General features: G+C 46.4%; 1 protein-coding gene across 1 annotated transcript in view; it reads left to right on the forward strand.

Moving 5' to 3' along the window:
• Window positions 1-301: 301 nt before the first annotated feature.
• Window positions 302-12,374, forward strand: part of LOC311122551 (uncharacterized protein) — a gene marked incomplete at both ends in the record, with an annotated part of 14,808 nt that continues 2,735 nt past the window's right edge. Inside the window, 4 exons of the mRNA XM_084196897.1 lie at window positions 302-1,140; window positions 3,488-3,723; window positions 9,323-9,897; window positions 10,095-10,806. Coding sequence (XP_084053023.1) covers window positions 302-1,140; window positions 3,488-3,723; window positions 9,323-9,897; window positions 10,095-10,806 — 2,362 coding nt within the window. The remainder of the gene's footprint in view (window positions 1,141-3,487; window positions 3,724-9,322; window positions 9,898-10,094; window positions 10,807-12,374) is intronic.

Genomic DNA, 12,374 nt, shown 5'->3' on the forward strand with positions numbered 1-12,374 from the left:
CTCTCTCTCTCTGTCTCTCTGTCTCTCTGTCTCTCTCTCTCCGTCTCTCTCTCTCCCGTCTCTCTCTCTCTCTCTCTCTCTCTCTCTCTCCTTCTCTCTCTCTCTGTCTCTCTGTCTCTCTCTCTCCGTCTCTCTCTCTCTCTCTCTCTCTCCTCTCTCTCTGTCTCTCTCTCTCTCTTTCTCTGTCTCTCTCTCTCCGTCTCTCTCTCTCCCTCTCTCTCTCTCTGTCTCTTACTCTCTCTCTACCTCTCTCTCTCTCTCTCTCTCTCTCTTCCCCTCTCTCTCTCTCTCTCTCTCTCAGGCCACCAGAAGAAGATAATGTTAGCAGTGAGGAGACTGGGGAAGTTCCAGAGAGGAGAGAGAAGTTCTCAGCCTTCTACCCCTCCTTCCTCCTCCACCCCTCCTTCCTCCTCCACTCCTCCCCCCTCTACCCCACTTCCCTCTACTGGGAGGGGTCAGAGGCCCCCCCCCACTAAACCCCGGCCAGGGATTGGCTCACCACCTCACACTCCCACCAAGACCCACCCCTCCTCCGCCAAGGCTCGATCCCACCCCTCCACCCAGCCCCCGCCAGCTGATTCGCCCGTCCAAGAAGGGGGCGTGTCTGTTCCTTTACTCTGTCTGCCAATGGAGGAGGAGCGTCGGCGAACTCAGAGCCTGATTGGCTACTCGGGGTCCGAAGCCGACGCCCTCTCGGTTCCAGACTCCGCCCCTAGATACGCCACGGTCTGCCGCAGCAGCTCGACTCGGAGCTCCGACCCCAACGACGCGACTGTCAACCGCAGCCAATCGTCAGTCACGCTGCGGCCCAGGAGGAAAGGCCGGCCCCCGACTCCGCCCAAACGGTCGTGTTCCTCCATCTCCGGGGGCGACGGGCTAGGGGAGGGGCTGGGGGGCCTGCTGGGGGTAGAAGGGTTCAGGGAGAGGCGAGCCAGCGACTGTGGAGGGCTGGCAGAGAGGAGGAGGAAGGAGGAGGAGGGGGAGGGGGGGCTGGTGAGGTCAGAGGGGGCGGGGGGGAGCGTCCGGAGCATCGCCGCCATGTTGGAGACATCGATGGGAGGAGTTGGACCAGGAGGGGGAGGGGCCAAGACCCTGCCCAGAACCATGAGGGGAAGCGGCAGCTACCTCAACCCTACACAGGTCTGTCTGGGGGGTATATAATATAATGTGTGTTTGTGTGTGTGTGTTGTGTGTGTTGTGTGTGTGCGTATAATGTTTAACATGTAACGTGTGTGTGTTTAAGATGTCTTTGTGTTTCCAGTACAACGTGGGTCATTCCACCTCCACAACCACAAGCAGGAGGATTCCAACACCCACCATGTCATGTTGTTCAGATACAATAAGCTTTCCTGAAACGTTATTTTGCCGATATATCATTTGATCTCTGAGAAATGAAGCTAAATTGATTGTCACCCGTAATTGGGCCATTTTAATTCATAGGGTTCATATAATATTCATTAATATAGGACCCAACATCTGATTTGGATCAAACTTCTTCCTACCACCAATGAGTAAGACATGAGGAATCCCAAAAACAGGGTGAAAAGCCACCCACGGACCCCCCCCCACCCACCCCCTACGCCAATCCCGGCCCAACAGGGTGAAAGCCACCCACGGACCCCCACCCACCCCCTACGCCAATCCCGGCCCAACAGGGTGAAAGCCACCCACGGACCCCCCACCACCCACCCCCTACGCCAATCCCGGCCCAACAGGGTGAAAAGCCACCCACGGACCCCCCCCCACCCCTACGCCAATCCCGGCCCAACAGGGTGAAAGCCACCCACGGACCCCCCCCACCCACCCCCTACGCCAATCCCGGCCCAACAGGGTGAAAGCCACCCACGGACCCCCCCACCCCCTACGCCAATCCCGGCCCAACAGGGTGAAAAGCCACCCACGGACCCCCCACCCCCCCACCCCCTACGCCAATCCCGGCCCAACATGGTGAAAAGCCACCCACGGACCCCCCCCCCCCACCCCCTACGCCAATCCCGGCCCAACAGGGTGAAAGCCACCCACGGACCCCCCCCCACCCCCTACGCCAATCCCGGCCCAACAGGGTGAAAGCCACCCACGGACCCCCCACCACCCACCCCCTACGCCAATCCCGGCCCAACAGGGTGAAAAGCCACCCACGGACCCCCCCCCACCCCTACGCCAATCCCGGCCCAACAGGGTGAAAGCCACCCACGGACCCCCCCCACCCACCCCCTACGCCAATCCCGGCCCAACAGGGTGAAAGCCACCCACGGACCCCCCCACCCCCTACGCCAATCCCGGCCCAACAGGGTGAAAAGCCACCCACGGACCCCCCACCCCCCCACCCCCTACGCCAATCCCGGCCCAACATGGTGAAAAGCCACCCACGGACCCCCCCCCCCCCACCCCCTACGCCAATCCCGGCCCAACAGGGTGAAAGCCACCCACGGACCCCCCCCCACCCCCTACGCCAATCCCGGCCCAACAGGGTGAAAAGCCACCCACGGACCCCCCCCCCACCCCCTACGCCAATCCCGGCCCAACAGGGTGAAAAGCCACCCACGGACCCCCCACCCCCTACGCCAATCCCGGCCCAACAGGGTGAAAAGCCACCCACGGACCCCCCCCCACCACCCCTACGCAAATCCCGGCCCAACAGGGTGAAAAGCCACCCACGGACCCCCCCCACCCACCCCCTACGCCAATCCCGGCCCAACAGGGTGAAAGCCACCCACGGACCCCCCCACCCCCTACGCCAATCCCGGCCCAACAGGGTGAAAAGCCACCCACGGACCCCCCCCCCCCCACCCCCTACGCCAATCCCGGCCCAACATGGTGAAAAGCATGTGTAATGTGTGTATGATCCTCATGTGTAATGTGTGTATGATCCTCATGTGTAATGTGTGTATGATCCTCGTGTGTAATGTGTGTATGATCCTCGTGTGTAATGTGTGTATGATCCTCATGTGTAATGTGTGTATGATCCTCATGTGTAATGTGTGTATGATCCTCATGTGTAATGTGTGTATGATCCTCATGTGTAATGTGTGTATGATCCTCGTGTGTAATGTGTGTATGATCCTCGTGTATCCTCATGTGTAATGTGTGAATGATCCTCATGTGTAATGTGTGTATGATCCTCGTGTGTAATGTGTGTATAATCCTCGTGTGTAATGTGTGTATGATCCTCATGTGTAATGTGTGTATGATCCTCATGTGTAATGTGTGTATGATCCTCATGTGTAATGTGTGTATGATCCTCATGTGTAATGTGTGTATGATCCTCATGTGTAATGTGTGTATGATCCTCATGTGTAATGTGTGTATGATCCTCATGTGTAATGTGTGAATGATCCTCATGTGTAATGTGTGTATAATCCTCGTGTGTAACGTGTGTATAATCCTCGTGTGTAATGTGTGTATGATCCTCGTGTGTAATGTGTGTATGATCCTCGTGTGTAATGTGTGTATGATCCTCGTGTGTAATGTGTGTATGATCCTCCAGGTGAGTCCAGCGGCGCTGCGGCGCCAGGCCGGGTCAGGTGGTCTGGGGTCTGATGATGACGTCGTGAATCGCCGTCGGACCATCAGCGGTCCGCTCACCGACCAGACAGATTCCGCCCAGATCCAGTTCCCACGGCAACACACTGAGCTATGCCCAGAACCACGCCCACGCTCCACAGTCGCCACGCCGACAGGAGAAAGGCTTATTACGGATGGAACAGCGACCATCAACCGAAGGTTCATCAGTCTAACTTTATCAGTTTAACTAGCTGTCTAACTCTATCAGTCTAACTCTATCAGTCTAACTCTATCAGTCTAACTCTATCAGTCTAACTCTATCAGTCTAACTAGCTGTCTAACTCTATCAGTCTAACTAGCTGTCTAACTCTATCAGTCTAACTCTATCAGTCTAACTCTATCAGACTAACTCTATCAGACTAACTCTATCAGTCTAACTAGCTGTCTAACTCTATCTGTCTAACTCTATCAGTCTAACTCTATCAGTCTAACTCTATCAGTCTAACTAGCTGTCTAACTCTATCAGTCTAACTAGCTGTCTAACTCTATCAGTCTAACTCTATCAGTCTAACTCTATCAGACTAACTCTATCAGTCTAACTCTATCAGTCTAACTAGCTGTCTAACTCTATCAGTCTAACTTTATCAGTCTAACTCTATCAGTCTAACTCTATCAGTCTAACTCTATCAGTCTAACTTTATCAGTCTAACTCTATCAGTCTAACTCTATCAGTCTAGCTACATCAGTCTAACTCTATCAGTCTAACTCTATCAGTCTAACTCTATCAGTCTAACTATCAGTCTAACTCTATCAGTCTAACTCTATCAGTCTAACTCTATCAGTCTAACTCTATCAGTCTAGCTACATCAGTCTAACTCTATCAATCTAACTCTATCAGTCTAACTAGCTGTCTAACTCTATCAGACTAACTCTATCAGTCTAACTCTATCAGTCTAACTCTATCAGTCTAACTCTATCAGTCTAACTATATCAGTCTAACTCTATCAGTCTAACTATATCAGTCTAACTATCAGTCTAACTCTATCAGTCTAACTAGCTGTCTAACTCTATCAGTCTAACTCTATCAGTCTAACTATATCAGTCTAACTCTATCAGTCTAACTAGCTGTCTAACTCTATCAGTCTAACTCTATCAGTCTAACTATATCAGTCTAACTCTATCAGTCTAACTATATCAGTCTAACTATCAGTCTAACTCTATCAGTCTAACTAGCTGTCTAACTCTATCAGTCTAACTCTATCAGTCTAACTAGCTGTCTAACTCTATCAGACTAACTTTATCAGTCTAACTCTATCAGTCTAACTCTATCAGTCTAAATCTATCAGTCTAACACTATCAGTCTAACTCTATCAGTCTAACTAGCTGTCTAACTCTATCAGACTAACTTTATCAGTCTAACTCTATCAGTCTAACTCTATCAGTCTAACTCTATCAGTCTAACTATCAGTCTAACTATCAGTCTAACTCTATCAGTCTAACTCTATCAGTCTAACACTATCAGTCTAACTCTATCAGTCTAACTCTATCAGTCTAACTCTATCAGTCTAACTCTATCAGTCTAACTCTATCAGTCTAACTATATCAGTCTAACTCTATCAGTCTAACTCTATCAGTCTAACTCTATCGGTCTAACTCTATCAATCTAACTAGCTGTCTAACTCTATCAGTCTAACTCTATCAGTCTAACTTTATCAGTCTAACACTATCAGTCTAACACTATCAGTCTAACTCTATCAGTCTAACTCTATCAGTCTAACTCTATCAGTCTAACTATCAGTCTAACTCTATCAGTCTAACTCTATCAGTCTAACTCTATCAGTCTAACTCTATCAGTCTAACTATCAGTCTAACTCTATCAGTCTAACTATCAGTCTAACTAGCTGTCTAACTCTATCAGTCTAACTCTATCAGTCTAACTCTATCAATCTAACTCTATCAGTCTAACTCTATCAGTTTAACTCTATCAGTCTAACACTATCAGTCTAACTAGCTGTCTAACTCTATCAGTGTAACTCTATCAGTCTAACTCTATCAGTCTAACTATATCAGTCTAACTAGCTGTCTAACTCTATCAGTCTAACTCTATCAGTCTAACTCTATCAGTCTAACTCTATCAGTCTAACTAGCTGTCTAACTTTATCAGTCTAACTCTATCAGTCTAACTCTATCAGTCTAACTCTATCAATCTAACTCTATCAGTCTAACTCTATCAGTCTAACTCTATCAGTCTAACACTATCAGTCTAACTAGCTGTCTAACTCTATCAGTCTAACTCTATCAGTCTAACTCTATCAGTCTAACTATCAGTCTAACTCTATCAGTCTAACTATCAGTCTAACTATATCAGTCTAACTAGCTGTCTAACTCTATCAGTCTAACTCTATCAGTCTAACTCTATCAGTCTAACTCTATCAGTCTAACTAGCTGTCTAACTTTATCAGTCTAACTCTATCAGTCTAACTCTATCAGTCTAACTCTATCAGTCTAACTCTATCAGTCTAACACTATCAGTCTAACTAGCTGTCTAACTCTATCAGTCTAACTCTATCAGTCTAACTCTATCAGTCTAACTCTATCAGTCTAACTATCAGTCTAACTAGCTGTCTAACTCTATCAGTCTAACTCTATCAGTCTAACTCTATCAGTCTAACACTATCAGTCTAACTAGCTGTCTAACTCTATCAATCTAACTCTATCAGTCTAACTCTATCAGTCTAACTCTATCAGTCTAACTATCAGTCTAACTCTATCAGTCTAACTCTATCAGTCTAACTCTATCAGTCTAACTCTATCAGTCTAACTATCAGTCTAACTCTATCAGTCTAACTATCAGTCTAACTAGCTGTCTAACTCTATCAATCTAACTCTATCAGTCTAACTCTATCAGTCTAACTCTATCAGTCTAACACTATCAGTCTAACTATCAGTCTAACTATCAGTCTAACTCTATCAGTCTAACTCTATCAGTCTAACACTATCAGTCTAACTCTATCAGTCTAACTCTATCAGTCTAACTCTATCAGTCTAACTCTATCAGTCTAACTCTATCAGTCTAACTCTATCAGTCTAACTATATCAGTCTAACTCTATCAGTCTAACTCTATCGGTCTAACTCTATCAATCTAACTAGCTGTCTAACTCTATCAGTCTAACTCTATCAGTCTAACTTTATCAGTCTAACACTATCAGTCTAACACTATCAGTCTAACTCTATCAGTCTAACTCTATCAGTCTAACTCTATCAGTCTAACTATCAGTCTAACTCTATCAGTCTAACTCTATCAGTCTAACTCTATCAGTCTAACTCTATCAGTCTAACTATCAGTCTAACTCTATCAGTCTAACTATCAGTCTAACTAGCTGTCTAACTCTATCAATCTAACTCTATCAGTCTAACTCTATCAGTCTAACTCTATCAGTCTAACACTATCAGTCTAACTAGCTGTCTAACTCTATCAGTCTAACTCTATCAGTCTAACTCTATCAGTCTAACTATATCAGTCTAACTAGCTGTCTAACTCTATCAGTCTAACTCTATCAGTCTAACTCTATCAGTCTAACTCTATCAGTCTAACTAGCTGTCTAACTTTATCAGTCTAACTCTATCAGTCTAACTCTATCAGTCTAACTCTATCAATCTAACTCTATCAGTCTAACTCTATCAGTCTAACTCTATCAGTCTAACACTATCAGTCTAACTAGCTGTCTAACTCTATCAGTCTAACTCTATCAGTCTAACTCTATCAGTCTAACTATCAGTCTAACTCTATCAGTCTAACTATCAGTCTAACTATATCAGTCTAACTAGCTGTCTAACTCTATCAGTCTAACTCTATCAGTCTAACTCTATCAGTCTAACTCTATCAGTCTAACTAGCTGTCTAACTTTATCAGTCTAACTCTATCAGTCTAACTCTATCAGTCTAACTCTATCAGTCTAACTCTATCAGTCTAACACTATCAGTCTAACTAGCTGTCTAACTCTATCAGTCTAACTCTATCAGTCTAACTCTATCAGTCTAACTCTATCAGTCTAACTATCAGTCTAACTAGCTGTCTAACTTTATCAGTCTAACTCTATCAGTCTAACTATATCAGTCTAACTATATCAGTCTAACTCTATCAGTCTAACTCTATCAGTCTAACTCTATCGGTCTAACTCTATCAGTCTAACACTATCAGTCTAACTCTATCAGTCTAACTCTATCAGTCTAACTCTATCAGTCTAACTCTATCAGTCTAACACTATCAGTCTAACACTATCAGTCTAACTCTATCAATCTAACTCTATCAGTCTAACTCTATCAGTCTAACTAGCTGTCTAACTCTATCAATCTAACTCTATCAGTCTAACTCTATCAGTCTAACTATCAGTCTAACTCTATCAGTCTAACTCTATCAGTCTAACTCTATCAGTCTAACTATCAGTCTAACTAGCTGTCTAACTCTATCAATCTAACTCTATCAGTCTAACTCTATCAGTCTAACTCTATCAGTCTAACACTATCAGTCTAACTCTATCAATCTAACTCTATCAGTCTAACTCTATCAGTCTAACTAGCTGTCTAACTCTATCAATCTAACTCTATCAGTCTAACTCTATCAGTCTAACTCTATCAGTCTAACACTATCAGTCTAACTCTATCAATCTAACTCTATCAATCTAACTCTATCAGTCTAACTCTATCAGTCTAACTCTATCAGTCTAACACTATCAGTCTAACTCTATCAATCTAACTCTATCAGTCTAACACTATCAGTCTAACTAGCTGTCTAACTCTATCAGTCTAACTCTATCAGTCTAACTCTATCAGTCTAACTCTATCAGTCTAACTATCAGTCTAACTCTATCAGTCTAACTATCAGTCTAACTCTATCAGTCTAACTCTATCAGTCTAACTCTATCAGTCTAACTATCAGTCTAACTATATCAGTCTAACTCTATCAGTCTAACTCTATCAGTCTAACTCTATCAGTCTAACTCTATCAGTCTAACTAGCTGTCTAACTCTATCAGTCTAACTAGCTGTCTAACTCTATCAGTCTAACTATCAGTCTAACACTATCAGTCTAACTCTATCAGTCTAACTCTATCAGTCTAACTCTATCAGTCTAACTCTATCAGTCTAACTAGCTGTCTAACTTTATCAGTCTAACTCTATCAGTCTAACTCTATCAGTCTAACTCTATCAGTCTAACTCTATCAGTCTAACACTATCAGTCTAACTAGCTGTCTAACTCTATCAATCTAACTCTATCAGTCTAACTCTATCAGTCTAACTCTATCAGTCTAACTCTATCAGTCTAACTCTATCAGTCTAACTATATCAGTCTAACTCTATCAGTCTAACTCTATCAGTCTAACTCTATCAGTCTAACTCTATCAGTCTAACTCTATCAGTCTAACTCTATCAGTCTAACTCTATCAGTCTAACTCTATCAGTCTAACTCTATCAATCTAACTCTATCAGTCTAACTCTATCAGTCTAACTCTATCAGTCTAACTCTATCAGTCTAACACTATCAGTCTAACTCTATCAGTCTAACTCTATCAGTCTAACTCTATCAATCTAACTCTATCAGTCTAACTATATCAGTCTAACACTATCAGTCTAACTCTATCAGTCTAACTATCAGTCTAACTCTATCAGTCTAACTATATCAGTCTAACTCTATCAGTCTAACTCTATCAGTCTAACTCTATCAGTCTGTAACAGTTACAATTAAATATATCACTTGACCAGTTATACAGATGATAGTTGATTGACATGTCTAATAGTTCATCTGATTGGTGCCCAGGAGGAAGCCCCCCCCCCTCCACTATTCTGACGGAGAGAAGTTCCATCTGACGGAGACAGACACCATTCGGCGACGCCCACGCAGCCGCGAGCACAGCCACGACCAATCAGACGACAGCACAACCAGCAGCAGCCAACCAGAGATTAGCATAACCAGCATCGACCAACCAGCGAGCGGCACACCTGCCAGCAGCCAACCAGAGATTAGCATAACCAGCATCGACCAACCAGCGAGCGGCACACCTGGCAGTGGCCAACCAGACAGCAGCAGGAAGAGCATTGACCAACCAGAGAGCAGCGCGCCAGGCATTGACCAATCCCATCGCAGCCTGTTGGCCCCCCAGCAGCTGAACGGAGGGGTCGACCAATCACAGCGCGTCGTCCTGCGGAGGCGGCCTTTGTCGGAGGCTGAGGCGGCCTCTCGCAGGGAGAGCTGTGATAGGCCAGAAGTCAGGAAGCCGCTGAAGCCACCGGTGTCGCCCAAACCCTCGATGGCGGCTGTGAGGAGACAGCAGCAGGACCCCCCCACCCCGACCAGACGCGTCCCCCTGCCTGGACCTGAAGCTGACAGTCCTGGTGAGTTTAACCCCTGACCCCTGACCTCTAAACCTCACCCCGACCAGACGCATTCCTCTGCCTGGACCTGAAACTGACAGTCCTGGTAAGTTTTACCCCTGACACCTGACCTCTAAACCTAACCCCACCCCGAGCAGACAAGTCCCCTTACCTGGACCTGACCTCTAAAACATGTTTTTCTCTGTTTTTTCCCCCAGCAGATCCGAGGCGGGTGCCTCCCCCAGTCTGCCTCAAACCCAGCCCCCCTCCCACCGCTCCTAAACCCGCCAAGCCCTCCCTCTCCTCCCCCACCCCTCACCCTAGACCTCTCCCTGTCCCAGACACGCTCTCCCCCCCCTCCTCCCTGTCCCCTGTCCCCCCCCACACCTCCCCCTCCACCAGCCCCTCCACGCCCCAGACCCCCTCCACCCCCGGGTCCACCCCCCACCCCGTCAAGCCTCCCCGCTCCGCCATCGCTGGCCTCTCTGTCGACCTGCTGGGGGGGAGGGAGGGGGAGGAGAGGGAGAGAGAGGGGGAAAGACTAAAAGAGGACCGGAGAGAAGTTGAGAAGGTGGAGGAGGAGAGGAGAGTTGAGAGAAGGAGAGAGGAGGAGGAGGTGATGGAGGAGAGGAGAGTTGAGAGAAGGAGAGAGGAGGAGGTGATGGAGGAGGAGAGGAGAGTTGAGAGAAGGAGGGAGGAGGAGGTGATTGAGGAGAGGAGAGTTGAGAGAAGGAGAGAGGAGGAGGTGATGGAGGAGGAGAGGAGAGTTGAGAGAAGGAGAGAGGAGGAGGTGATGGAGGAGGCTCCAGCCCAAGTAGAGGGGGTGATAAAGGAGGTGCAGCACCAGAGGTTGGTGGAGACCAGCGCCTCCCTGGCAGCAGCTCTGGAAGCTGTGGAGCAGAAGATTAACCAGGATGACACACACAACCAGTGAGAACACACAGACACACACACACACACACACACACACAACCAGTGAGGACACACACACACACACACACACACACACACACACACACACACACACACACACACACACACACACACACACACACACACACACACACACATACACACACACACACACACACAACCAGTGAGAACACACACACACACACAACCAGTGAGGACACACACAGACACACACAACACCTAATACAAATGAAAGGGGAAGTTGACCTTAAATCTAAAATGTCCAAAGTGATTCCATACATTGAAACGAGTTATGTGGAGTTTTCCTTCTCAGCGGGGAGAATGTACGTGAGAGAAAAGTTGTGTGTGTGTTAAGGAAAGAATGAGTGGACCAGTGAGTGTCAGTGAGAGTGAGTGAATATGAGAGTGAGTGATCGGGTTAAAGAGAAGGACTCTCCTCTTCCGCTGCAGTGTAACAGTCTAAGGCACCAGTGTTATCGAGGTGGTGGTGCTCTCTAATTATGTCAGTGTTATCGAGGTGGTAGTGCTCTCTAAATATGTCAGTGTTATCGAGGTGGTAGTGCTCTCTAAATATGTCAGTGTTATCGAGGTGGTAGTGCTCTCTAAATATGTCAGTGTTATCGAGGTGGTAGTGCTCTCTAAATATGTCAGTGTTATCGAGGTGGTAGTGCTCTCTAAATATGTCAGTGTTATCGAGGTGGTGGTGCTCTCTAAATATGTCAGTGTTATCGAGGTGGTAGTGCTCTCTAAATATGTCAGTGTTATCGAGGTGGTAGTGCTCTCTAAATATGCCAGTGTTATCGAGGTGGTAGTGCTCTCTAAATATGTCAGTGTTATCGAGGTGGTAGTGCTCTCTAAATATGTCAGTGTTATCGAGGTGGTAGTGCTCTCTAAATATGTCAGTGTTATCGAGGTGGTAGTGCTCTCTAAATATGTCAGTGTTATCGAGGTGGTGGTGCTCTCTAAATATGTCAGTGTTATCGAGGTGGTGGTGCTCTCTAAATATGTCAGTGTTATCGAGGTGGTAGTGCTCTCTAAATATGCCAGTGTTATCGAGGTGGTAGTGCTCTCTAAATATGTCAGTGTTATCGAGGTGGTAGTGATCTCTAAATATGTCAGTGTTATCGAGGTGGTAGTGCTCTCTAAATATGTCAGTGTTATCGAGGTGGTGGTGCTCTCTAAATATGTCAGTGTTATCGAGGTGGTAGTGCTCTCTAAATATGTCAGTGTTATCGAGGTGGTAGTGCTCTCTAAATATGTCAGTGTTATCGAGGTGGTAGTGCTCTCTAAATATGTCAGTGTTATCGAGGTGGTAGTGCTCTCTAAATATGCCAGTGTTATCGAGGTGGTAGTGCTCTCTAAATATGCCAGTGTTATCGAGGTGGTAGTGCTCTCTAAATATGCCAGTGTTATCGAGGTGGTAGTGCTCTCTAAATATGTCAGTGTTATCGAGGTGGTAGTGCTCTCTAAATATGTCAGTGTTATCGAGGTGGTAGTGCTCTCTAAATATGCCAGTGTTATCGAGGTGGTAGTGCTCTCTAAATATGCCAGTGTTATCGAGGTGG

This window comes from Coregonus lavaretus (assembly GCF_964263955.1).
Source record: "Coregonus lavaretus genome assembly, contig: HAP1_SCAFFOLD_4309, whole genome shotgun sequence".
NCBI classification, from domain to species: Eukaryota; Metazoa; Chordata; class Actinopteri; order Salmoniformes; family Salmonidae; genus Coregonus; species Coregonus lavaretus.